This window comes from Schistocerca nitens, chromosome 5 (genome assembly GCF_023898315.1).
Source record: "Schistocerca nitens isolate TAMUIC-IGC-003100 chromosome 5, iqSchNite1.1, whole genome shotgun sequence".
NCBI classification, from domain to species: Eukaryota; Metazoa; Arthropoda; class Insecta; order Orthoptera; family Acrididae; genus Schistocerca; species Schistocerca nitens.
This window is the reverse complement of record NC_064618.1, coordinates 640922362-640948939: the sequence shown is the minus strand read 5'-3', so window position 1 is coordinate 640948939 and position 26578 is coordinate 640922362. Positions and strand designations below refer to the sequence as shown.

At 39.7% G+C, this 26578-nt stretch overlaps 1 protein-coding gene across 7 annotated transcripts in view; it reads right to left on the bottom strand.

Annotated features, from left to right (window-relative positions):
• LOC126260799 (endoribonuclease Dicer-like) overlaps positions 1 to 26578 on the bottom strand; it is a 450082-nt gene that overhangs the window by 343509 nt on the left and 79995 nt on the right. For all 7 annotated transcript variants that reach the window (XM_049958149.1, XM_049958148.1, XM_049958147.1 and 4 more), the window contains exons 3-5: positions 24573 to 24750; positions 12741 to 12866; positions 11243 to 11418 (exon numbers count right to left, since the gene is read on the bottom strand). In XM_049958149.1, coding sequence (XP_049814106.1) covers positions 11243 to 11418; positions 12741 to 12866; positions 24573 to 24750 — 480 coding nt within the window. The remainder of the gene's footprint in view (positions 1 to 11242; positions 11419 to 12740; positions 12867 to 24572; positions 24751 to 26578) is intronic.

The following is a 26578-nucleotide window of genomic DNA, read 5'->3' as shown; positions in this document are numbered from 1 at the left end:
AGGCCTCTTCCATTAACTGCCTTGCTTCCTAATGAACATTTAGATCCTATTTTCTCTACAACATTTAAAAAATGATTATTCAAAATGTTTTCGACTTCCGGCTTGTTGTTCATCAAGTTTCCATTCGCTTTGATGGTGATGCCATCATCCTGTACTCTTGGTTGCCCTGTCTCCCTTGTAATAATATTCCAAATTGTTTTGATTTTGTAATCAGAGGTATTAATCTCAGACATGATGCACATACTTCTAGACTTTTTAATAACCTTTATTAATGTAGCACAGTAGTTTTTATAATATTTGGCTGTTTCTGGGTCAATACTCTTTCTTGTTGTTAGATACAGTTCCCTTTTGTGGTTACAAGATATTTTTATTCCTTTAGTAAGCCAACGTTTTTTGCATGGTTTCTTAAAATTAGATTTAACTACTTTCTTGGGGAAACCGTTTTCAAATTCTCTTACAAGTTTATCATGAAATAAGTTATATTTTAAATTAGCATCAGGTTCCTTGTACACCTTATCCCAGTCTAACTGCTGAAGATTTCCTCTGAAATTTCCAATTGTTGAGTCATTAATTGAACGCACAACTTTGGAGGGTAGTTTTGAATTACTGAATGGAGCTATGTCATATACTGTAATTAGTTGAGCATCATGATCAGAAAGGCCATTCTCAACAGGGCAAGAATTTATGTTTTAAACCTATCTTGGTCTATAAAAGTGTTATCTATCAATGTGCTGCTGTCCTTTACTACCTGAGTAGGAAAGTTAATGACAGATGTCAAATTGAAAGAACCGAGCAAGATTTCCAGGTCATTCTTCCTATTACACTCTTTCAGTGAATCAACATTGAAGTCCCCACAAATAATAATTTGCTTTCCCCTATCTGACAGAAAGCACAACAAGGCATCCAAGTTTTCCAGGAATAAATGAAAGTTTCCTGAAGGGGACCTACATACTGTTACAATCATAAAAGAGCCCTCCTTCAGTTTAAGTTGACAGGCACATGCTTCTATATGTTGCTCTAGACAAAACTTTTTTGTGTCTATACTTTCTACACAGTGATAACTTTTGACATATATAGCAACTCCTCCTCTCACCTTATTCTCTCTACTCATATGTGCAGCTAGTTTATAACCACTGATATTTACCTTTTCCATATCAGACACAATGTGATGCTTCTACATCTACATCTACATTTATACTCCGCAAGCCACCCAACGGTGTGTGGTGGAGGGCACTTTATGTGCCACTGTCATTACCTCCCTTTTCTATTCCATTCGCGTATGGTTCCCGGGAAGAACGACTGTCTGAAAGCCTCCGTGCATGCTCGAATCTCTCTAATTTTACATTCGTGATTTCCTCGGAAGGTATAAGTAGGGGGAAGCAATATATTCGATACCTCATCCAGAAACGCACTCTCTCGAAACCTGGCGAGCAAGCTACACCGCGATGCAGAGCGCCTCTCTTGCAGAGTCTGCCACTTGAGTTTGCTAAACATCTCCGTAACGCTATCACGGTTACCAAATAACCCTGTGACGAAACGCACATCTCTTCTTTGGATCTTCTCTATCTCCTCCGTCAACCCGATCTGGTACGGATCCCACACTGATGAGCAATACTCAAGTATAGGTCAAACGAGTGTTTTGTAAGCCACCTCCTTTGTTGATGGACTACATTTTCTAAGGACTCTCCCAATGAATCTCAACCTGGTACCCGCCTTACCAACAATTAATTTTATATGATCATTCCACTTCAAATCGTTCCGCACGCACACTCCCAGATATTTTACAGAAGTAACTGCTACCAGTGTTTGTTCCGCTATCATATAATCATACAATATAGGATCCTTCTTTCCATGTATTCACAGTACATTACATTTGTCTATGTTAAGGGTCAGTTGCCACTCCCTGCACAAAGTGCCTATCTGCTGCCGATCTTCCCGCATTTCGCTACAATTTTCTAATGCTGCAACTTCTCTGTATACTACAGCATCATCCGCGAAAAGCTGCATGGAACTTCCTACACTATCTACTACGTCATTTATATATATTGTGAAAAGCAATGGTCCCATAACACTCCCCTGTGGCACGCCAGAGGTTACCTTAACATCTGTAGACGTCTCTCCATTGATAACAATATGCTGTGTTCTATTTGCTAAAAACTCTTCGATCCAGCCACACAGCTGGTCTGATATTCCGTAGGCTCTTACTTTGTTTATCAGGCGACAGTGTGGAACTGTATCGTACGCCTTCCGGAAGTCAAGGAAAATAGCATCTACCTGGGAGACTGTATCTAATATTTTCTGGGTCTCATGAACAAATAAAGCGAGCTGGGTCTCACCCGATCACTGTTTCCGGAATCCATGTCGATTCCTACATAGTAGATTCTGGGTTTCCAAAAACGTCATGATATTCGAGCAAAAAACATGTTCTAAAATTCTACAACAGATCGACATCAGAGATATAGGTCTATAGTTTTGCTCATCTGCTCGACGACCCTTCTTGAAGACTGGGACTACCTGTGCTCTTTTCCAATCATTTGGAACCTTCCGTTCCTCAAGAGACTTGCGGTACACGGCTGTTAGAAGGGGGGCAAGTTCTTTCGCGTACTCTGTGTAGAATCGAATTGGTATCCCGTCAGGTCCAGTGGACTTTCCTCTGTTGAGTGATTCCAGTTGCTTTTTTATTTCTTGGACACTTATTTCGATGTCAGCCATTTTTTCGTTTGTGCGAGGATTTAGAGAAGGAACTGCAGTGCGGTCTTCCTCTGTGAAACAGCTTTGGAAAAAGGTGTTTAGTATTTCAGCTTTACGTGTGTCATCCTCTGTTTCAATGCCATCATCATCCCGGAGTGTCTGGATATGCTGTTTCGAGCCACTTACTGATTTAACGTAAGCCCAGAACTTCCTAGGATTTTCTGTCAAGTCGGTACATAGAATTTTACTTTCGAATTCACTGAACGCTTCACGCATAGCCCTCCTTACGCTAACGTTGACATCGTTTAGCTTCTGTTTGTCTGAGAGGTTTTGGCTGCGTTTAAACTGGGAGTGAAGCTCTCTTTGCTTTCGCAATAGTTTCCTAACTTTGTTGTCGAACCACGGGGGGTTTTTCCCATCCCTCACAGTTTTACTTGGCACGTACCTGTCTAAAACGCATTTTACGATTGCCTTGAACTTTTTCCATAAACACTCAACAATGTCAGTGTCAGAACAGAAATTTTCGTTTTGATCTGTTAGGTAGTCTGAAATCTGCCTTCTATTACTCTTGCTAAACAGATAAACCTTCCTCCCTTTTTTTATATTACTATTAACTTCCACATTCAGGGATGCTGCAACGGCCTTATGATCACTGATTCCCTGTTCTGCACTTACAGAGTCGAAAAATTCGGCATAGTATATCTATTACATTATAAGATTCAATGTCATCTAAACAAACTGGGAGTTCATCTACTTTATTCTTCAGTCCCAGGATATTTTGGTGAAAAATGGTAACATTATTTTTTTACTTTACCTTGGTGAGACTCTACTTTTTTCTTCAATCCATCAATATTTTGGTTAAATATGGTAAAATTTCCAATGAAGTAAAAGTACTGAATAGGATTTGCTCTAAGGAAAATATAACTATAAAAAGTATAAATAACAAGCTGCAAAAAAATAATGCGATAGTTACAAAAGCTGATAAACTGAACACCGTAACTGTAGTTAGAAAAGAGGATTACCTTAATAAAACTAAAGAGTTTTTTGCAAATAACAATATCATGAGAATTGAGAAAGATCTTACAGGTGAGGCACAGAAAAAAAACTTGGTGATAAATTAAAAACATAGAAGGAAATTGTAACACCGTTTGAGAAACGAACTTTACCAAATATTAACTCACATATACCTACCTTAAAAGCTCAACTTAAAGTCCAAAGGTAGGGTGTCCCGTGAGGCCAATTGTGAACAATATAGGGGGTCCTTTCAGTAAAATAGTGCAAAAATGCTTAAATCTATTAAAAAGAAAGATGATGAGACTTACCAAACAAAAGCGCTGGCAGGTCGATAGACACACAAACAAACACAAATATACACACAAAATTCAAGCTTTCGCAACAAACTGTTGCCTCATCAGGAAAGAGGGAAGGAGAGGGAAAGACGAAAGGATGTGGGTTTTAAGGGAGAGGGTAAGGAGTCATTCCAATCCCGGGAGCGGAAAGACTTACCTTAGGGGGAAAAAAGGACAGGTATACACTCGCACACACACACATATCCATCCACACATACAGACACAAGCAGGCTTGTGTCTGTATGTGTGGATGGATATGTGTGTGTGTGCGAGTGTATACCTGTCCTTTTTTCCCCCTAAGGTAAGTCTTTCCGCTCCCGGGATTGGAATGACTCCTTACCCTCTCCCTTAAAACCCACATCCTTTCGTCTTTCCCTCTCCTTCCCTCTTTCCTGATGAGGCAACAGTTTGTTGCGAAAGCTTGAATTTTGTGTGTATATTTGTGTTTGTTTGTGTGTCTATCGACCTGCCAGCGCTTTTGTTTGGTAAGTCTCATCATCTTTCTTTTTGGATATATTTTTTCCACGTGGAATGTTTCCCTCTGTTATATTAAATCTATTAAAGAAACACTTCCAAATCCAAAAACAATTTTGTGCGAAAAATAGTGAACAACTAATTGAGCAGGTCAGAGACATCCCCACAACAGCTAATATGAAGCTTGTATCCCTTGATATGGTGAATTTATATATTAATACACCGATAGACAAGACTACTGAAATTGTGAAAAATAATTTAATGCAGCGTAAGACGTCAGGAAATGAAATTGAGGAATTTATGGATCTATTATCGCTTATGCTAAAATGCAATTTTTTCAGATTCAATGGTGAAATTTATATGCAAAAAGACAGTCTTAGTATGGGAAACGTGATTTCTTGTTTTTTTAGCAGCTGTGTTTATCAATCATCTTGAATATATCTACAAACAAAGATGATGTGACTTACCGAACGAAAGTGCTGGCAGGTCGATACACACACAAACATACACACGAAATTATAGCTTTCGCAACAAACTGTTGCTTCATCAGGAAAGAGGGAAGGAGAGGGAAAGACTAAAGGATGTGGGTTTTAAGGGAGAGGGTAAGGAGTCATTCCAATCCTGGGAGCGGAAAGACTTACCTTAGGGGGAAAAAAGGACGGGTATACACTCGCGCGCACACACACACACATACCCATCCACACATACACAGACACAAGCAGACATCTCACAAGCAGACATATTTAAAGATGTCTTTCCGGAGGTGGGAAACTAGGAGATTGGATAGTTTTTTGAGGTGAAGGGTGGCATGCTGTTCTAATTTGCGGTTGGCCTGTAGGAGGATGCTCTGAATAGCCGGTGTGGATGTGGGAGAGGAAAGATTGAGGACTTTTATTAAGGATAGGAGTTGACGGGTGTGTTCATTGGCTGAGTTGATGTGTAGGTGAAGGATTAGGTGGGTGAGGGCAATGGATTGTTCAGTTTGGAACTGGTATAGGGACTGATGGAAAGAAGGGTTGCAGCCAGAGATGGGAACTTTAAGTGTGAGGCCTTTGGGGGTTATGCCAAATGTCAGGCAAGCCTGAGAAAATAAAATATGCGAGCCTAATCTGGCTAGGGTGAAGGCATGTTTGCGGAGGGAATGTAAATAAAACTTAATGGGGTCGTTGTGGGGGTGTTGTGAGGGTGACATGGTATTAGAAGGTGGAAAGTGTAACATGAGGTTGAAATGAAAATGAAAGATAAAAATACATGGGGAGAGATAAGGGTGAACTAGAAAGTAACTGGAGATCTGGTATGAAAAAAGGCGAAAAAGTGTTGGTTAATTTGATCCTGTGGTGGACTTGGGTTGGTAGACAGCGATGTGCATGAAGGTTAGGTGGTTGTGTTGCCGCTAAAACACGTTAAAGGACGGAGAAATACGGGAAAATTTCGAAAAAACGTGTAAATGTATTAAAGGAGTGGTGTTGTGGTGAAAGATTACGAAAATGGGGCTAACAATTGTAATGATGACGTTAAAACCTGTGGGGAGCAGCTAAAAATGATCAGTGATGTGCGAAAAACGGAAGTGGAAATAAAGTGAAAGTTATTAGAACTGGTCGAAATGGTTGATTAATACGTGAAAGCGGCTGTTATTGAACTAGAAACGGTGGATTTTATGGTATTAGAAGGTGGAAAGTGTAACATAAGGTTGAAATGAAAATGATCCAACTCCCCAAGACACTATCCAAATTGAACCCTGCCTGGAACAGTTCAGTCCTCCGTCACAGCAGGACCCACCTCCTCTTCCTCAAAATCACCCTCTCCAAACCTTCCAGGAATTTCTGACTTCCAGCCTTGCCTCTCAATCCTTCTTAAAAAACCTTAATCCTACTCCCAACATCACCACTGCTGAAGCCCAGGCTATCCGTGATCTGAAGGCTGACCGGTCCATCGTCATTCTTCCGGCGGACAAGGGTTCCACGACCGTGGTACTTGATCGTCGGGAGTATGTGGCTGAGGGACTGTGTCAGCTTTCAGACAACACCACATACAAAGTTTGCCAAGGTAATCCCATTCCTGATGTCCAGGTGGAGCTTCAAGGAATCCTCAGAACCTTAGGCCCCCTACAAAACCTTTCACCTGACTCCATCAACCTCCTGACCCCACTGACAACCCGCACCCCTACCTTCTACCTTCTTCCTAAAATTCACAAACCCAATCATCCCGGCCGCCCCATTGTAGCTGGTTACCAAGCCCCCACAGAACGTATCTCTGCCTATGTAGACCAACACCTTCAACCCATTACGTGCAGTCTCCCATCCTTCATCAAAGACACCAACCACTTTCCCGAATGCCTGGAATCCTTACCCAATCCGTTACCCCCAGAAACCATCCTTGTAACCATTGATGCCACTTCCTTATACACAAATATCCTGCACGTCCAGGGCCTCGCTGCGATGGAGCACTTCCTTTCACGCCGATCACCTGCCACCCTACCTAAAACCTCTTTCCTCATTACCTTAGCCAGCTTCATCCTGACCCACAACTTCTTCACTTTTGAAGACCAGACATACCAACAATTAAAGGGAACAGCCATGGGTACCAGGATGGCCCCTTCGTACGCCAACCTATTCATGGGTCGCTTAGAGGAAGCCTTCTTGGTTACCCAGGCCTGCCAACCCAAAGTTTGGTACAGATTTATTGATGACATCTTCATGATCTGGACTCACAATGAAGAAGAACTCCAGAATTTCCTCTCCAACCTCAACTCCTTTGGTTCCATCAGATTCACCTGGTCCTACTCCAAATCCCATGCCACTTTCCTTGATGTTGACCTCCACCTGTCCAATGGCCAGCTTCACACGTCCGTCCACATCAAACCCACCAACAAGCAACAGTACCTCCATTACGACAGCTGCCACCCATTCCACATCAAACGGTCCCTTCCCTACAGCCTAGGTCTTCGTGGCAAACGAATCTGCTCCAGTCCGGAATCCCTGAAGCATTACAACAACCTGACAACAGCTTTCGCATCCCGCAACTACCCTCCCAACCTGGTAGAGAAAGAAATAACCAGAGCCACTTCCTCATCCTCTCAAACCTAGAACCTCCCACAGAAGAACCACAAAAGTGCCCCACTTGTGACAGGATACTTTCCGGGACTGGATCAGATTATGAATGTGGCTCTCCAGCAGGGATACGACTTCCTCAAATCCTGCCCTGAAATGAGATCCATCCTTCATGAAATCCTCCCCACTCCACCAAGAGTGTCTTTCCGCTGTCCACCTAACCTTCGTAACCTCTTAGTTCATCCCTATGAAATCCCCAAACCACCTTCCCTACCCTCTGGCTCCTACCCTTGTAACTGCCCCCGGTGTAAAACCTGTCCCATGCACCCTCCCACCACCACCTACTCCAGTCCTGTAACCCGGGAGGTGTACACGATCAAAGGCAGAGCCACGTGTGAAAGCACCCACGTGATCTACCAACTGACCTGCCTACACTGTGACGCATTCTATGTGGGAATGACCAGCAACAAACTGTCCATTCGCATGAATGGACACAGGCACACAGTGTTTGTTGGTAATGAGGATCACCCTGTGGCTAAACATGCCTTGGTGCACGGCCAGCACATCTTGGCACAGTGTTACACCGTCCAGCTTATCTGGATACTTCCCACTAACACCAACCTATCCGAACTCCGGAGATGGGAACTTGCTCTTCAATATATCCTCTCTTCCCGTTATCCACCAGGCCTCAATCTCCGCTAATTTCAAGTTGCCGCCACTCACACCTCACCTGTCATTCAACATCATCTTTGCCTCTGCACTTCTGCCTCGACTGACATCTCTGCCCAAACTCTTTGTCTTTAAATATGTCTGCTTGTGAGATGTCTGCTTGTGTCTGTATATGTGTGGATGGATATGTGTGTGTGTGTGTGTGTGTGTGTGTGTGTGTGTGTGTGTGTGTGTGCGCGCGCGCGCAAGTGTATACCCGTCCTTTTTTCCCCCTAAGGTAAGTCTTTCCATTCCCGGGATTGGAATGACTCCTTACCCTCTCCCTTAAAACCCACATCCTTTCATCTTATATAATAGATGAGGCAACAGTTTGTTGCGAAAGCTTGAATTTTGTGTGTATGTTTGTGTTCGTTTGTGTGTCTGTCGACCTGCCAGCACTTTCATTTGGTAAGTCACATCATCAGATATATATATAAAAAGAAAGATGATGAGACTTACCAAACAAAAGCGCTGGCAGGTCGATAGACACACAAACAAACACAAATATACACACAAAATTCAAGCTTTCGCAACAAACTGTTGCCTCATCAGGAAAGAGGGAAGGAGAGGGAAAGACGAAAGGATGTGGGTTTTAAGGGAGAGGGTAAGGAGTCATTCCAATCCCGGGAGCGGAAAGACTTACCTTAGGGGGAAAAAAGGACAGGTATACAATCGCACACACACACATATCCATCCACACATACAGACATAAGCAGACATATTTAAAGACCATGTCTGCTTGTGTCTGTATGTGTGGATGGATATGTGTGTGTGTGCGATTGTATACCTGTCCTTTTTTCCCCCTAAGGTAAGTCTTTCCGCTCCCGGGATTGGAATGACTCCTTACCCTCTCCCTTAAAACCCACATCCTTTCGTCTTTCCCTCTCCTTCCCTCTTTCCTGATGAGGCAACAGTTTGTTGCGAAAGCTTGAATTTTGTGTGTATATTTGTGTTTGTTTGTGTGTCTATCGACCTGCCAGCGCTTTTGTTTGGTAAGTCTCATCATCTTTCTTTTTAGATATATTTTTTCCACGTGGAATGTTTCCCTCTGTTATATATATATATATATATATATATATATATATATATATATATATATATATATATATAAAACAAAGATGATGTGACTTACCAAATGAAAGTGCTGGCAGGTCAACAGACACACACACAAACATACACACAAAATTCAAGCTTTCGCAACAAACTGTTGCCTCATCAGGAAAGAGGGAAGGAGAGGGAAAGACGAAAGGATGTGGGTTTTAAGGGAGAGGGTAAGAAGTCATTCCAATCCCGGGAGCGGAAAGACTTACCTTAGGGGGAAAAAAGGACGGGTATACACTCGCGCGCGCGCACACACACACACACACACACACACACACACACACACACACACACACACACACACATATCCATCCACACATATACAGACACATATATGTATAATTTGTTATCATCATCTGACAAATGTTCAGAAATCTTCAATTGTTGTAATTATTTAAATTGGTATTATGAATTACCATCACTATTATTTTTTTCTAATGTGATACATTCCTTAATGCTTGCATTTTACATTACTTTTGTATTTTACATAGAGTGCGCTTATTGCAATGTGGTGCCATCTCGTGTTGTCTTTTTGTAGTGTTGACCAATGATGTGTCACTTCATGACAGAAAACTGCCAAGGACAGTACTTCTACTTATTGCATGTATCAGTTAGAAAAATGGTATGTTATGACTTTGAATTTTAATTTCAGACATCTGTATATATTGTAATTGATGTAACTATGTTTTATTGTCAATTTTTCGTTTGTTAAAGCAGTTGTTTATGCCCTGTCTCTTGTATTTGTTTTAGCACCGATGATGACTAATATCCGTCAAAATCGATTTGCAACAAGATAAATAAATTATGTTTCCATGACTGGTTGCTACATTCTTTATAATTTTATATTCCACGGTCGCTGCACAGAAAGGAAACCTTATGGAGTTCAACATCCATAGGTCCATGACGTATACTGTGGTTCCCCCTATGGCCTTTTGGAGCAACATCTAAATCAAATTTATATCCGCCATCTTAGTCAGTTGCTGTTTAGCTATCCAACACTGGCAGAGCGTCAGGTCACATGGCAGCTCATGCAACTGCCCTCGAGCCTCATCCTGCTCTGGCCTTTCCAAGCAATGCCGTGGACACTGATCCACCACCCTTCCTGGCAGTGGTCCCACCAGATCATGCACTACTTCTGTTGCTTCTCTCCCAGCAGTTACTGCAGCGGACTGGTGGGTGGTGGGGTGAGGGCATTTTAGAGCCACCTGACATCACTATGGAAAGCAAGTACCTGTCGCAGTGTTAGTGATGTGCCACCACCGATATGGCATTTGTAACTAGGTGCACCCTCTGATGAGGTTACACCTAAGACAGCACAGGACCACTGTGAGCCTGGACTTTGGTTGAACTGCTTACTTAAAGCTAGCTTGTATGACTCTAGGGAGCATTCTGTAACAATTTGTTGAATAAACTATATTGAGTATCTGTTGGTTCTGAGTACAGATCTCCTTTAAAAATAACAGTGCATAGCAGGGTCTGGATAGGAAAGAACTAAAAGTCAGCAAAGTGTTTAAGAACAGAAACTACTATTCTATCTCACAAATTAAATGTTTATAATTTTTTCTATTTAAATTTATTCTGTCTGCCTTCAAGGCAAACTTTGAAAAAGAAAAAATACAATTCTGTACTCAATATATTTTCAACTAATATCATGAAATGAGTATTATCAAATATAAATACCCATCATCTTGGACACAGCAAATAATAACGACCCATCACCAACCAATGTATATTTTTACGAACTGCCTGATCACCGAGAGCATCTTTACTTATCTCCACCTCTATCACGCGGAACAATGGCCTTGATATACCAATGTTCTGTTAATCTTGCAATAAAGGATAGTATTTACATTTGTCAAAACTTCATACCTCCTTACTTCTGGTAACAGTGATTCTTCAGCAGTTGATATCTTGCACTTAAACGTATCTTCCAGGTCCTTCAAACACTTTACAACTCTTGAAACTTTACAGTCACCATTTATTAAACTGCCTGAAAGCCCAAGCAATCTAGGATTTATGTGCAACTTCAATATGTTTTCTGCTGCCTGGAACAACAAATTTAAAATAAAGCTATATAAAAAATAAATGCTACAGAGGCAATGCTACATTAAATCCCTGCAATGGTGAGGAGAAAAAAGCTTTATTACAACTCTATCCATGTATCAGTTTTTGGGTAAGAGAATAAACAAAAACCATGCGCAAATCACATTGTAAACGTAGGAGGAGAGAACTTTAAGATATGTCACACTGCTGGTGCTGAAGCTACAAATATCTTCCTGGAGTACTTTATGCAACAATCAGAAATATGCAATACTGGTGTAACGCTTGTAAAGCCATTTTGTGATAAAGCATACTGCTGTCGTGTACGATTATTGCAACAACTAAAAATTTGGGACATGTTTCACAGTGAGTAATACTACTGTATATGTGAACACTCAATGACTTAAGTTTTCTATGAGAATGAATGTATATTTGGATTTAATGACGTACAACCCCTGTGTGTTTACACTAAATTTAAAACCCACTCAATAATCCGGCACTTCCGGTAATCTGGCCCCCATATGTGCAAGGATTGGCCAGATTAGCATGAATCTACTGTACTGATATGCATGTGTAAGAATCCCTAGGTTTTCCTTTCCATGTTTTCTGACACAGTCTGTATAAAACTAATTGTGCTGACTAACATACCCATAATATTTCTTCGATTTTTGGGGAAGTTCCTCTGAAAAAAATATGTTGTGATCATTGCAGAAGCTTATATGCATTGCTTCAAGCATTACCCTTCTAATTAACAATTTGTTGCAATTAACATCTGCCTATCAGTAGTTCTGAGCTCTGCTCTACCAGGTGTGCAGTAGGTGCTACTTCTTAAGCAGCTTTATGAACCTCTTCACAAATTGTCGTAAAGAGTGCTAGATAAGGTAAATTTGTAACTTACTCAGGAATGCATGTGAACTTCCAGTTTTCCCCACATTGCCTTCATAGATAACTTCAATTCTTCTTTAATGGGAATAATGACATTTATTTGACCCTACATAAGAACGCAAGAGCTTCATGCAGTAGATTTTTGTATGATACATTCCAATGTAGACATTCAAACAATGAAAGTAGTAAAGGTAACGAATCATCATAAAATTGAGAGCTTATCAATAATTTCACTCTTGCTTATGCAAGTGTCAACTGCTCAACAATTCAACTACACAATGGTTTGTATTCCAGGCAGTACTTTCCAGTGTACTGTTAAGTGTTGCACTATATATTAATGTTTATTCACAGAAATTTTCACTGCAAGGCTACATTATCAATAACAGTATTGTCACATCATTGTAAACTTAATCATCTTTGAAAGGTTTTCATTTCAACATACCTGCCTCATAGGGTGGTTGCCTGTGGCAGCATGGCATTCATCAAAGACAACAACACATATTCTGTTAACATCTAGAATGTTATGAACTATAATGTTGCATAAGATCTGTGCCGTCATAACAAGCACCTGAAAAACATAGAGATATAGTTGAAGTAGACTGACTGGCTAGTAAGCATATAATAAATTTTAAGAGCTATACTTCTAACCTAACTGAGCACCACCCACTGCTATACTGACTAGTCCTCATTGAGTTGGACTGTGATAAGTGTTTCCTCAACTTCCCAAGGATGATTGTTATACACACCCTACAAATAGACAGCATACTTCTCTGAAGTTCTATGACTTCGTGATTAGAAGTTTAGTGTCAGACTACATATATGAAGATCCAGTGTTCAATCCTCATTCTGTGACAGGACTACTTCTTGTCAATTGTCCTTCCTTTTGTCCCTGCCATTAATTTATTAATGTAAAAAGTACCAAGTTGCAGTGTGGTTCAGAGTCCATGTTAAACTGTAGGTCCTCCTTTAAATCTCGAGCAGACATGCCATTTTTCATAACACAAGTGGGGGCACTGCACACTTTGTACACATGCAAAATAGCCGTCTTTGTTACCAATGTAAATACGTATGAGCAAAATTACAGTTTAATTGTAGTTTAATTAAACAAGATTATAATAAATTAACATTATGGTTTCATTAGACAATGATAAAATAAACTAATGTTATATGAGCTAAATAACTGTCTAATTAAACAATGATAAAATAAACCTTTCGCAGTACCACTCTGTTCTGCAGGGGTCAAACAAACACTGCAGTAAATGGTAGGTGAGTACAAGTGAACAGCATTTGGCTGTTTGGATCACGTTTGCATTTGTTTTCTCAGACATCACTGGTTATTGGTTTTTCAGTGAACCATGAAACTTAAGTTCACATGATCTCTACTTCAGCACTCACCTCAGTGCGAAAATACTTGAAAGCATTCACTTTCAGTCTGCTGATCCAATTTTGTTGTTGAACATTTCATGTGTGAGTGATGAGTGGTCAGAGGAGTATGTAAATGTTTCCAATAATAGAACATAGATATTATAGGTGCTTGAGGGAGTCAAGAAATCCACTGCAGAAAATGCTGAACAAAATTTAATGCATTTGATAGGAAATTCCTGAAGCACTCAAACATCCAACTGGGAGCTCTGAGAAAAATGATGAAATTCATTAGCATTAATTGTTCCATCAGGTGGGGCCATGATAGTAAAGATATATTTATGCAGCCATTCTGCTGATTAATATAAAATTTAAAATATATATATGAAAGCTTGATAATTCTTGTGGCTTATAGATGTATTCGTGTTGTTATAGAAGCTTTTAATGTAATAGCCAAATAGATAAGAAAACACTGTTCTCTTGATCATGCTATCTGCCGTACAACAAACTATGAGTGTGTAGCAGATTTTATCAAGTGGCTTGCATGACATATGCCTATTATTACCGTACATTAATCTTACTTTATAGACATTATCTTCCTTAGAAGGACTTTAATAAAATCCTGGAGTGCTTCGCATATGGCACTGCAGACATAAGGGAACATCTCAATTTTAGCAGCTATTGAAACACAGAAGAAATACCTACATAACTATCTCCAGTTGTTAAAAAATGTAAATGTAAACACTGCTTTGCTTCAGGCAACAACTGCTCGTCACTAAGTAGTGTTACTTTTGAAATTAACTCCTCAGTTCTTGCGATGATCCAACAAAACTTCTCTACATGATTAAAGAAGGCTATAGATGCAATTCAATAAGAAGTGTGCATCCATCATGCTTGCACAAAAATTCATAAACTTTAAATTTTTCTATGTCGATACTGCTTCACTTGTGTCACTAACAGCACACACACCATACCAAATAATACTCTCTCTCATGCCAAGTGTTCTACAGAATGAGAGCTACGTGCTGATAACTTGTGCATCAAAATAACAATAACATAGCATTTGTAGCGTTGGTGTGCTTTGATGCTCATTCTCTCGTGTTTTCTTCCATTCCCTCCCATATAAATGTCCATACAGTTAAAAGCAAATGGTAATTAATACCCGTGAATTGATCGTGAATGTTTATTCACTTTTTCCTCCTCCCTCACACTTTTAATGGTGTTGCCCTCAACATAGGTAAATCATGCGCAGATATGCATATGGAGTCTTTTATAATATTTCACAATAGCTAACTCTTTCCTTTGTTTTTATACTAGTGTCCAGCCAGTCACCTTAATCTGAAATGAAGTTCTCAATGCTTTGCTTTTACTGGCAGACTTTTAATATAAAATTATTATGCATCATAACCATAAAAATTTGAAAGGAAAAGCTTGAAATGTGTTAAGCTTACTAATACAGTGAGGCATTTGTTTGGAAGCTAACAAGCTTTAAGTTCAGGGCCACAAACACCAACCACACAATCTACATCACAGTGCCAACATGATTTGTGAACCAAAAGTAGTGAAAGAACTTCTCATTGTATGCTATATGGGGGCAGGGAGGGGGGGAGGGTCGGGGGAGGAACTAACATTTTTATGTTCCCAACAGTGGGACCATATACTGGTGTTCTGATTTAAATTCAAGCTTTCCTCAATGTCTCATGTGACCATGAACACCAGTGACTATTCTCCAATATTCATACAAGCGGAGCACATCACATACTGCAGGATGCTAATGCACAATCAAACATTGACTAGACATTTTTGTTTAACAATACCCATTGTGCAGTCTGACAACATAAATTCATAGTATACTGTGAACAAACCCAAGTTTCATCCAGTAAAAACCACTGGTTGGTATCATTCTGATGCTTTGTTTTTATTATTACTATTATTTCTTTTCTTTCTCAGACATTATGTCTGGTTAAAAATGGAAAGTGATGTGGACCTTGATCAAGTGTGACTTCCTTTTAACTGTACGGTATATGTTACATTGCATTTAGGAACTTTCGGGTAATTGAACATTTATCAATAATTACAGATTTCTGCAGTTGTATATATACATTTGGATGTAGCTGTATTGCATTGATGTACTGGTGGATATTGTGTGGTATGACTCCTGTAGTTGATAGTATAATTGGTGTAAGGTCAACTTCATCCTGATGCCACATGTCTGACTTCCTCAGCCAGTTGGATGTATTTTTCAATTTTTTCTCCTGTTTTCTTCTGTATATTTGTTGTATTGGGTATGGATATTTCGATTAGCTGTGTTAATTTCTTCTTTTTATTGGTGAGTATGATGTCAGGTTTGTTATGTGGTGTTGTTTTATCTGTTATAATGGTTCTGTTCCAGTATAATTTGTATTCATCATTCTCCAGAACATTTTGTGGTGCATACTTGTATGTGGGAACATGTTGTTTTATTAGTTTATGTTGTACGGCAAGATGTTGATGTATTATTTTTGCTACATTGTCATGTCTTCTGGTGTATTCTGTATTTGCTGGTATTGTACATCCACTTGTGATGTGATATACTGTTTCTATTTGTTGCTTGCAAAGTCTGCATTTATCTGTTGTGGCACTGGGATCTTTAATAATATGCTTGCTGTAATATCTGGTGTTTATTGTTTGATCCTGTATTGCAATCATGAATCCTTCCATCTCACTGTATATATTGCCTTTTCTTAGCCATGTGCTGGATGCATCTTGATTGATGTGTGGCTGTGTTAGATGATACGGGTGCTTGCCATGTAGTGTTTTCTTTTTCCAATTTACTTTCTTTGTATCTGTTGATGTTATGTGATCTAAAGGGTTGTAGAAGTGGTTATGAAATTGCAGTGGTGTAATTGATGTACTTATATGAGTGATTGCTTTGTGTATTTTGCTAGTTTCTGCTCGTTCTATAAAGAATTTTCTTAAATTGTCTACCTGTCCATAATGTAGGTTTTTTATGTCGATAAATCCCCTTCCTCCTTTTCCTTTCTGCTTAATGTGAATCTTTCTGTTGCTGAATGTATGTGATGTATTCTATATTTGTGGCACTGTGATCGTGTAAGTGTACTGAGTGCTTCTAGGTCTGTGTTACTCCATTTCACTACTCCAAATGAGTAGGTCAATATTGGTATAGCATAAGTATTTATAGCTTTTGTCTTGTTTCTTGCTGTCAATTCTGTTTTCAGTATTTTTGTTAGTCTTTGTCTATATTTTTCTTTTAGTTCTTCTTTAATATTTGTATTATCTATTCCTATTTTTTGTCTGTATCCTAGATATTTATAGGCATCTGTTTTTTCCATCGCTTCTGTGCAGTCGCTGTGGTTACCTATATGTAATCTTCTTGTTTAGTGTGTTTTCCCTTGACTATGCTATTTTTCTTACATTTGTCTGTTCCAAAAGCCATATTTATATCATTACTGAATACTTCTGTTATCTTTAGCAATTGGTTGAGTTGTTGATTTGTTGCTGCCAGTAGTTTTAGATCGTCCATGTATAGAAAACGTTTGATTTTGTGTTGGTATGTTCCAGTAATATTATATCCATAATTTGTATTATTTAGCATGTTGAATAATGGGTTCACAGCAAGGCAGAACCAGAAAGGACTTAATGAGTCTCCTTGGTATATTCCACACTTAATCTGTATTGGCTGTGATGTGATATTATTTGAATTTGTTTGGATATTAAGTGTGGTTTTCCAATTTTGCATTACTATGTTTAGGACCTGTATCAATTTAGGATCTACTTTGTATATTTCCAATATTCGTAGTAACCATGAGTGGGGTACGCTATCAAAAGCTTTTTGGTAATCAATGTATGCATAGTGTAGCGACCTTTGTTTAGTTTTAGCTTGATGTGTCACCTCTGCATCTATTATCAGTTGCTCTTTACATCCTCGTGCTCCTTTGCAGCAGCCTTTTCGTTCTTCATTTATAATTTTGTTCTGTGTTGTATGTGTCATTAATTTCTGTGTAATGACTGAAGTTAATATTTTGTATATTGTTGGTAGGCATGTTATGGGGCGATATTTTGCTGGGTTTGCTGTGTCTGCTTGATCTTTAGGTTTCAGATAAGTTATTCCTTGTGTAAATGTATCAGGGACTGTGTATGGGTCTGCAATGTAACTGTTAAATAATTTAGTTAGATGTGAATGTGTTGAGGTGAACTTCTTTAGCCAGAAATTTGCCATTTTATCTTTTCCAGGGGCTTTCCAATTGTGCGTAGAATTAATTGCTCGGGTGACTTCATGTTGCAAAATTATCACTTCAGGCATTTGTGGTATCACCTCGTATGTGTATGTTTCTGCTTGTATCCACCGTGCATGTCTGTTATGTTGTACCGGGTTTGACCATATGTTGCTCCAGAAGTGTTCCACGTCTGTTATGCTTGGTGGATTGCCTATTTTGATGTGTGTGTTATCTATTGTCTGGTAAACTTTCTTTTGGTTTGTGTTGAATGTTTGGTTATGTTTCCTCCTATTTTCACTTTTTTTGTATCTTCTAAGTCACTTGGCCAATGCTTGTAATTTCTGCTTCTTTTCATCTAATTGCTCTATCGCTTCTTGTTGTGAGATTTTACCTAACCTTTTTCGTTTTTTCTTTGATGTTTCATTTCTTATAAATTGTGTTAGCTGTCCGATGTCTTTTCTCAGTTTTTCTATTCTGATCTGTATCCTGTGTTGCCATACTGGTTTTGTGGGTTTCTTCTGTGTGTTGGTTGGTTCTGATCTCTGCCTAGAGTGTATATTTAGTGTAGTGAGTGCTCCTATATAAACCAGTAGTTGTAACTCTTCCATAGTTGTGTTTTCATTTATTCTGTTGTGTATGATTGTGTTGATAGTTTTTATTGTTGTTTCGACTTGTGGGTTATTTGGCGGTCTTTGCAAGAATGGTCTAATGTTTGTATTTGTGTCTTTGTATTCTATATATGTCAGCTGAAATTTTTCTTCTATATCTAACATGTGTGTCACTTCGTGTTCTATTTGTGCTTGTTCTGGTGGCTGTCTTAAGATTTCGTTTTCTTCTGATTGTTTAATAGATGTGTGTTGTTCTTTGTTTGTTTGCTCTGGGATGTTTGAGTCCATTACTGTATTTTCTTCTTCTTCTGATTGCACATTATTTTGTTCCAGTATTTGTTGTACTTGTTGTTTGATGATTTCTAATTCTGACTGGGGTATCCTGTTATTTTTGATTATTACACGGATCTGATCAGCTATTCGTTGTTCTGTTAAAAATTTTAATTCTGGGTATCTGGTAATAAATGTTGTGTATACTTGTGATCTGTATCCAGTTGTGTTGGTTCCTAGGTTTGTTGCTTGGTAATAACAGAACATGAGGTGTCGATTAACTTCATCTGACCATCTCATCCTCTGTCTTTGTTTTCCTTCTAGGGTGGTTGCAGGAAGCATATCCTGCAAAACACCTCTATTTGGATTTAAATCATTTTCCAGTTGGCTATCAGTGTCGTTACCATTGTGGGCGGGCATAGGGTTCAAGCGTCGTCCCCGACCATGACGGCGCTTGTCCGAGGCTTCTTTAGTTCTGTCCTGAACCAACTAACCACACTAAAAGGGGGGGGGGGGGTTAGCCCTATTAGTGGTTTGTTCTTTTCGTCGCCTTTTACGACTGGCAGAACATTATTATTATTATTATTATTATTATTATTATTATTTTAATGGAAAGTTTTGAAATTGTGTAATCTCAGTCACACAAATCATGAATTAACTGTTTATTCTGGGACCTTTCAACACCATATTCCATGGACTAAACAATTTTCCTCAGCTTACTCATTTCAATTCATACTTCAATTCCCCTTCACTTATCATCATGTCCCTCCTACTATAATTTGCACACAATCGTTGTAATCAAATTTCACATTTTAAATTCCACCAGCACTGTCACTTATTTCTCCTTCTAATCAACAATAACTTTAAATGACATTAAGAGCATGTCAACACAAACATGTGTTAAGACTTTTCCATGATCATTTTCAATGCTTGTACTTGGAGGTGACAACACAAACTGCTTTTGGTTGGAATGTCATTGTAAATAATCTCACAACCACTTAGTTCTGATTATGGCTGGATCTACAGTTCAATTTTTTAAGTAATAGCATAGTTCTACTACACAGGGTGATTTTAACTAAAGTTCCAGTTTCAAAACATTGTAAAAGAAGAACAATTGTTCAGAATGAAATCAATTTTGAACAGAATATTATCAAAAAGGTGGAAAGATTACAAAGGGGAGAGAGGGTTGACAAATATTTTCCCACTAGATAGCCCTGTAAGTGTCCTAATGTAAATGGGTTCAGCTAAAAATGACAAGCATGCAATACGATGCATAAGATGTGAGCTGCACTTTAAATCAAACATACTGCACAATGTTATGAATATAATAGAGGGAAACATTCCACGTGGGAAAAATATAAATAAAAACAAAGATGCTGTTAACTTACCAAACGAAAGTGTTGGTTTGTTGATAGAGACAATAAAACACACACACACACACACAAATTTCAAGCTTTCGCAACCCAAGGTTGCTTCATCAGGAAAGAGGGAAGGAGTAGGGAAAGATGAGAGGATGTGGGTTTTAAGGGAGAGGGTAAGGAGTCATTCCAATCCCGGGAGCGGCAAGACTTACCTTGGGGGGGGGGGGGGGGGGGGGGGGGGAAGGACAGGTATACACTCACGCACGCACACACACACACACATAGCCATCCACACATATACAGACATAGGCAGACATATGTGAAGGCGAAGAGCTTGGGCAGAGATGTCAGTCGAGGCGAAAGTACAGAGACAAAGACGTTGTTGAATGACAGGTGAGGTACGAATGGCGGCAACTTGAAATTAGCAGAGGCTGAGGCCTGGTGGGTAACGGGAAGAGAGAATATATTGAAGGGCAACTTCCCATCTCCAGAGTTCTGATAGGTTGGTGTCAGTGGGAAGTATCCAGATAACCCGGACGGTGTAACACTGTGCCAAGATGTGCTGGCCGTGCACCAAGGCATGTTTAGCCACAGGGTGATCCTCATTACCAACAAACACTGTCTGCCTGTGTCCATTCATGCGAATGGACATTTTATTGCCCCGCACGTCCAGGGCCTCTCTGCAATGGAGCACTTCCTGTCATGCCGATCACCTGCTACCCTACCTAAAACCTCTTTCCTCATTACCTTAGCTAGCTTCATCCTAACCCACAACTTCTTCACTTTTAAAGGCCAGACATATCAACAACTAAAGGGAGCAACCATGTGTACCAGGATGCCCCCCCCTCGTACGCCAACCTATTTATGGGTCGCTTAGAGGAAGCCTTCTTGGTTACCCAGGCCTGCCAACCTGAAGTTTGGTACAGATTTACTGAAGACATCTTCATGATCTGGACTCACAGTGAAGAACTCCAGAATTTCCTCTCCAACCTCAACTCCTTTGGTTCCATCAGATTCACCAGATCCTACTCCAAATCCCATGCCACTTTCCTTGACGTTGACCTCCATCTGTCCAATGGCCAGCTTCACACATCCGTCCACATCAAACCCACCAACAAGCAACAGTACCTCCATTTTCACAGCTACCACCCATTCTATATCAAACGGTTGCTTCCCTACAGCTTAGGTCTTCGTGGCAAATTAATCTGCTCCAGTCCTGAATCCCTGAACCATTACACCAATAACCTGAAAACAGCTTTCGCATCCCGCAACAAACCTCCCGACCTGGTACAGAAACAAATAGCTAGAGCCACTTCCTCATCCCCTCAAACCCATAACCTCCCACAGAAGAACCCCAAAAGTGCCCCACTTATGACAGGCTTGGGTAACCAAGAAGGCTTCCTCTGACCCATAAATAGGTTGGCGTACGAGGAGACCATCCTGGTACCCATGGCTGTTCCCTTTAATTGTTGGTATGTCTGACCTTCAAAAGTGAAGAAGTTGTGGGTTAGGATGAAGCTAGCTAAGGTAATGAGGAAAGAGGTTTTATGTAGGGTAGCAGGTTATCGGCATGAAAGGAAGTGCTCCATCGCAGCGAGGCCCTGGATGTGCGGGGCAACAAACTGTCCATTCAGATGAACGGACGCAGGCAGACAGTGTTTGCTGGCAATGAGGATCACCCTGTGGCTAAACATGCCTTGGTGCACAGCCAGCACATCTTGGCACGGTGTTACACCGTCCGGGTTATCTGGGTACTTCCCACTGACACCAACCTGTCAGAACTCTGGAGATGGGAAGTTGCCCTTCAATATATTCTCTCTTCCCGTTACCCACCAGGCATCAGCCTCTGCTAATTTCAAGTTGCCGCCGTTCGTACCTCACCTGTCATTCAAAACATCTTTGTCTCTGTACTTTCGCCTCGACTGACATCTCTGCCCAAGCTCTTTGCCTTCACATATGTCTGCCTGTGTCTGTATATGTGCGGATGGATATGTGTGTGTGTGTGTGTGTGTGTGTGTGTGTGTGTGTGTGTGTGTGTGTGTACACCTGCCCTTTTTTCCCCCCTAAGGTAAGTCTTGCTGCTCCCAGGATTGGAATGATTCCTTACCCTCTCCCTTAAAACCCACATCCTTTCATCTTTCCCTCTCCTTCCCTCTTTCCTGATGAAGCAACCTTGGGTTGCGAAAGCTTGAAATTTGTGCGTGTATTTGTGTGTTTTTTATTGTCTCTATCAACAAACCAAGGCTTTCGTTTGGTAAGTTACAGCATCTTTGTTTTTATATATACTGCACAATGTGCATGACTGTACAAATTTGGCACCTAACACAACTGGCAATGTTAGTTAGGTAAGCCCATCCACCACGACAACAATGTCGTACATCAGATGGGAAAAATTGGTTTTTAATTGTCCTGAGGGCAAAACCAGCACAAAAAACAACAATGACATCAATTTTTAATTGTCGTGAAACTGGTGCAAGACACGTTCAGTATGCTGTTCACTGTCTTCTGCCGCAAGTTGAAATCAAGAAATAGAATGTTCCATAACAGATCAGAGTGTCTCGAGTGTCTCTTTCAGAATGTGTTGTGCAATGAGTGCCTTCAGTTGATAATATTTGTAATTTGAGCACTGAACACAGCATCTTTCAGATAACTCAACAACCAGAAGTCACATGAATTAATGTCAGGTGACTTGGACAGCTAAGCTGTAGGGAAATGACAGTTGATAATTCTATCATTTCCAAAATTTCTCTTCAGCAGCTGCTTCACTGTCTGTGCAAAGAGCATAAGAGCACCATCTTGCATAAAAATTATCCTACCCAGACATATAGGCCACTGAAAGGTTGGAATGATTGTGTGAAAAGACTCATAGCATTTACCATTGACAGTACAAGTAACAGGATTGGCAGTGCCATCCTCGAAGAAATACAGCACTAAAAATAAATGGTGCTGTCAACCCGCACTACAGAGTTACCTTTGTAGAATGACATGGTGCCGATACCAACTGATGTGTGAGTAGATTTTCCATTGCCTATGTTCTGTAATTCTGTGTATTGGCATGTCCTTGGATGTGAAAATCAGCTTTGTATGTCCACAGAATATTCCATGACCATTCACTGTCCACTTCCATGTGAGAAAAAATTCTAGAGCAAACATTTGTATTACTGGCAGGTCAGCATGACGCAATGCCTGAACATGAGTAACTATGTACGGATTGCAATGCAGGATGTTTTTAGAATTTTCTGCATTACACTCACAGGCATGTCCAAGGCACAAGCAAATCCCTGTGCACTGCATGTTTGCACCCCACCATTCGACTCCTCCTGCAATGCTGTGGTCACACCTTCTACTGACATCAGGTCAATTTTTTTCATCCCCCTGCGACACTGCACTTCAAAAAAATCTCTCTTTTACGAATTTCGTAATCATTTTTTTCCAGATTCTTGGCAGACATCAGACCAATGCCCTTTTTCATACCCTTGAGTATGCGGAACTTCTACAGAGCTACCAGCACACGATCACCATTCTTGTAAAAAAGTTCTACCAGCAGTGCACAATCCTGCATTGAGACAGTCAAGCCGATCATCTCAGACACAAACTGAGAAACAGCCATGTACCCTACAACCTATTTTACACAGTCTGCCGCTTACAGTGCAATCTAGTGGTAAAATTTTTGTTCAATATATTTCAATTTCAATAATATCCCCCCCCTTTTTCAATAATATTCTACTCAAATTTGATATAATTCAGAGCAGTGGTTCTTTTTTCTAATAGTGTTTTGAAACTGCAACTTTAATTATAATCACCCTTTATTTAATAAATATAATTTTCATACAAAAACTTTAGGAACCAACCACCCACCTGCAGATTAACAACAGATAATGTATAGACACTCATAAAAATCAAATACAAATTCTCATTTTATTTGTTTGCTTGTCCATATATTAAAACAGTGTGCATAACCAGGACTAGAGTCTGGGACCTTCACCTTTTGAAGAAAGTGCTCTACTAACAAAGCCACCAAAGCATGACTAACGACCAGCCCTCATAGCTTTATTTCTGCCAGAAACTCACTCCTATCTTCCGAACTTCACAAAAGTTCTCCTGCATATCTGACAGCATGAGCCACTCTGCAAAGAACGGATACTGTAGAGATATGGTTTAGCAACAGCCTGGGGGATTGTTTCCAGACTGAATTTTCATTCAGCAGCAGTTTAGCAGTTACGAGATGAGGTAATGACGAAAGTAAAGCTGTGAGGGTGGGTCATAAGTTTTGCTTGAATAGCCCAATCAGTAGAGCCCTTGCCCACAAAAGGCAAAGGTCCAGTGTCTGAGTCCCAGTCCCAGTCCCAGTCCCAGTAAACTTCAAATCAGCTCACACTCCACTGCAGACCAACAATTCATTCTCGAATGTATTATTATTATTATTATTATTATTATTATTAAAAAAAATACAAACCTGATTCTTCTGGAATTCTTCATTCCACTTAGCTTTATCCCAAAAATCCACATTCATTATACCTATGTAACAGCCCACATTCATTTCTGTGTGACGAGAAACATAATCTGTCTGTTGCTGGGCCAAGGCTACTTGGTTTACGACAAATACTGCCAGCTTCTTTCCACGACCGTACTTCCTGAAATAATATGGAACTCATTTTAGTACATTTATTAATTCATTAGGGATAATAAACTCTTTGTATTGACTAAAATCTTATATCACAGTGGTCTGAAGGTAAACTGAATCCAGTCTTCACGAATACAATCAATGTTAAAATGTTGGCTCAAACACCTATTTACACGTAAAAAACACTGGAATTTACGTGTTTTGAAAGTCAAGCTTTCACCATCAGAATTCCTGTACAAGAACCTCAAAAAACAAACAATATTAAACACACAAAACAGGAATAAAAATAAAGTAATGTGCCAACTTCCCACGCATGTGTATCTTCTTAAGATGTACATCCACATAATCCGAACTGACAAAATAAATTAAAATGGAATGACATTTGTCCATGGGTGTTGTCAGCATCAGAATAACAGCCATATGCGAGCATGCCACATGTATCTTCCTGAAAGCCACATCCCAGAGACAAACACAGATGTAATGCAAGTGAGATCTTTGTGAATGTAAACGTGAAGTCAAAGAGAGACCGAAGGAAAAGATGATGCATAACCATTCATGACAGCCTGGAAATTCCAATACCATCATGAACAAAAGCTCTGAAGTTATTTGAGTCACGGGTAGGCTGTTCATTTATCGTATTACAGTTTCCCACACTATGTAAATTGAGCTCCAACTGTTGCTGTCCATCTCCAGCAATTAAGGATGCATCTAGAAAGATAAAAATTTGGTGGGTAACCTCCTCTAGGAGCCTGTTTCTTTTATTGTATATCCTGACTGTGGTGAAATGAGAATGTGTTTTGTGAAAGTAAGTTCCTAGCCTTAAAAATGAATTTTCTGGATATTCATAATGTCCAAAGAGAAACTGTGAATCACAGGAAAAATCAACACTTTATGCATGTCTATTCCTCTAACAAAAATTATTTTAAAACTTTTTCAGGCACTGCAAGCACTGTATTGCCTAACTTGTAAAATCCAATATTGCTTTAAATCGTAAAGGTTGACTTCAACTGAAAGGTTGGTCTGAATGCCATGGACATGGTTTTACTGCCAATGAGAACCCCTTGCCTTGTTCCACTTTTCAACTCCTTGCCTGGCCAGTTATAGGGGAATCTACAGGTTAACATAAGCTCTGAGTCATAATATTACAACATTTTTCACTTCAACATGACATTGTCAGAGATGAAAGAAGCAGTAAGTCATCGGGAAATAGTTCCAAAAATGATCAAAGATTCATTTGGTAGTTTGACGCCCACTTTGTCATTGGGGCAAATTCCAGTAATGTATTACTCGCCTTGCAAAATCTTGCTATCCCACTTAATAAAAAGTTTCCTAGAGAAGATCACACACTACTGCAAGGAGGGAGGACAATACATGTAATTTAGGGTTCGATGACGTTTAACACAAATTTGATAGATACTGTGCACAAGCTTCAATATGACAAAGATGGTGAAAAATTTCCCCAAGTATTTTTCCAAAGCAATCATCTTGGCATTCCTCTTAATCAACTGACGGTAACCCCAGAAAAACTAAATCTGGATGGCTTGACAAGTTTTGAATCACTGTCCTCCCAAAAGTGAGGCCAGTGCCATAAACACTGCACCAGCACAATAGGTAAGAAGTGGAGGAACAATGTGCCCCAGAGAACACAAGATGAAGAATTACAGAACAGGAACAGATTAATCAAATGCTGAGAGCAGCAAAAAGGCACATCACCATGTCAGAGGAAGGATAAATAAATCCTCTTCATCTACCATCTGACATCCTCTCTTGGACACAATCATTCCCTATATTTTTCAATGCATTACAAGTACATCTGTATTCTGTGAGCCACCATACAC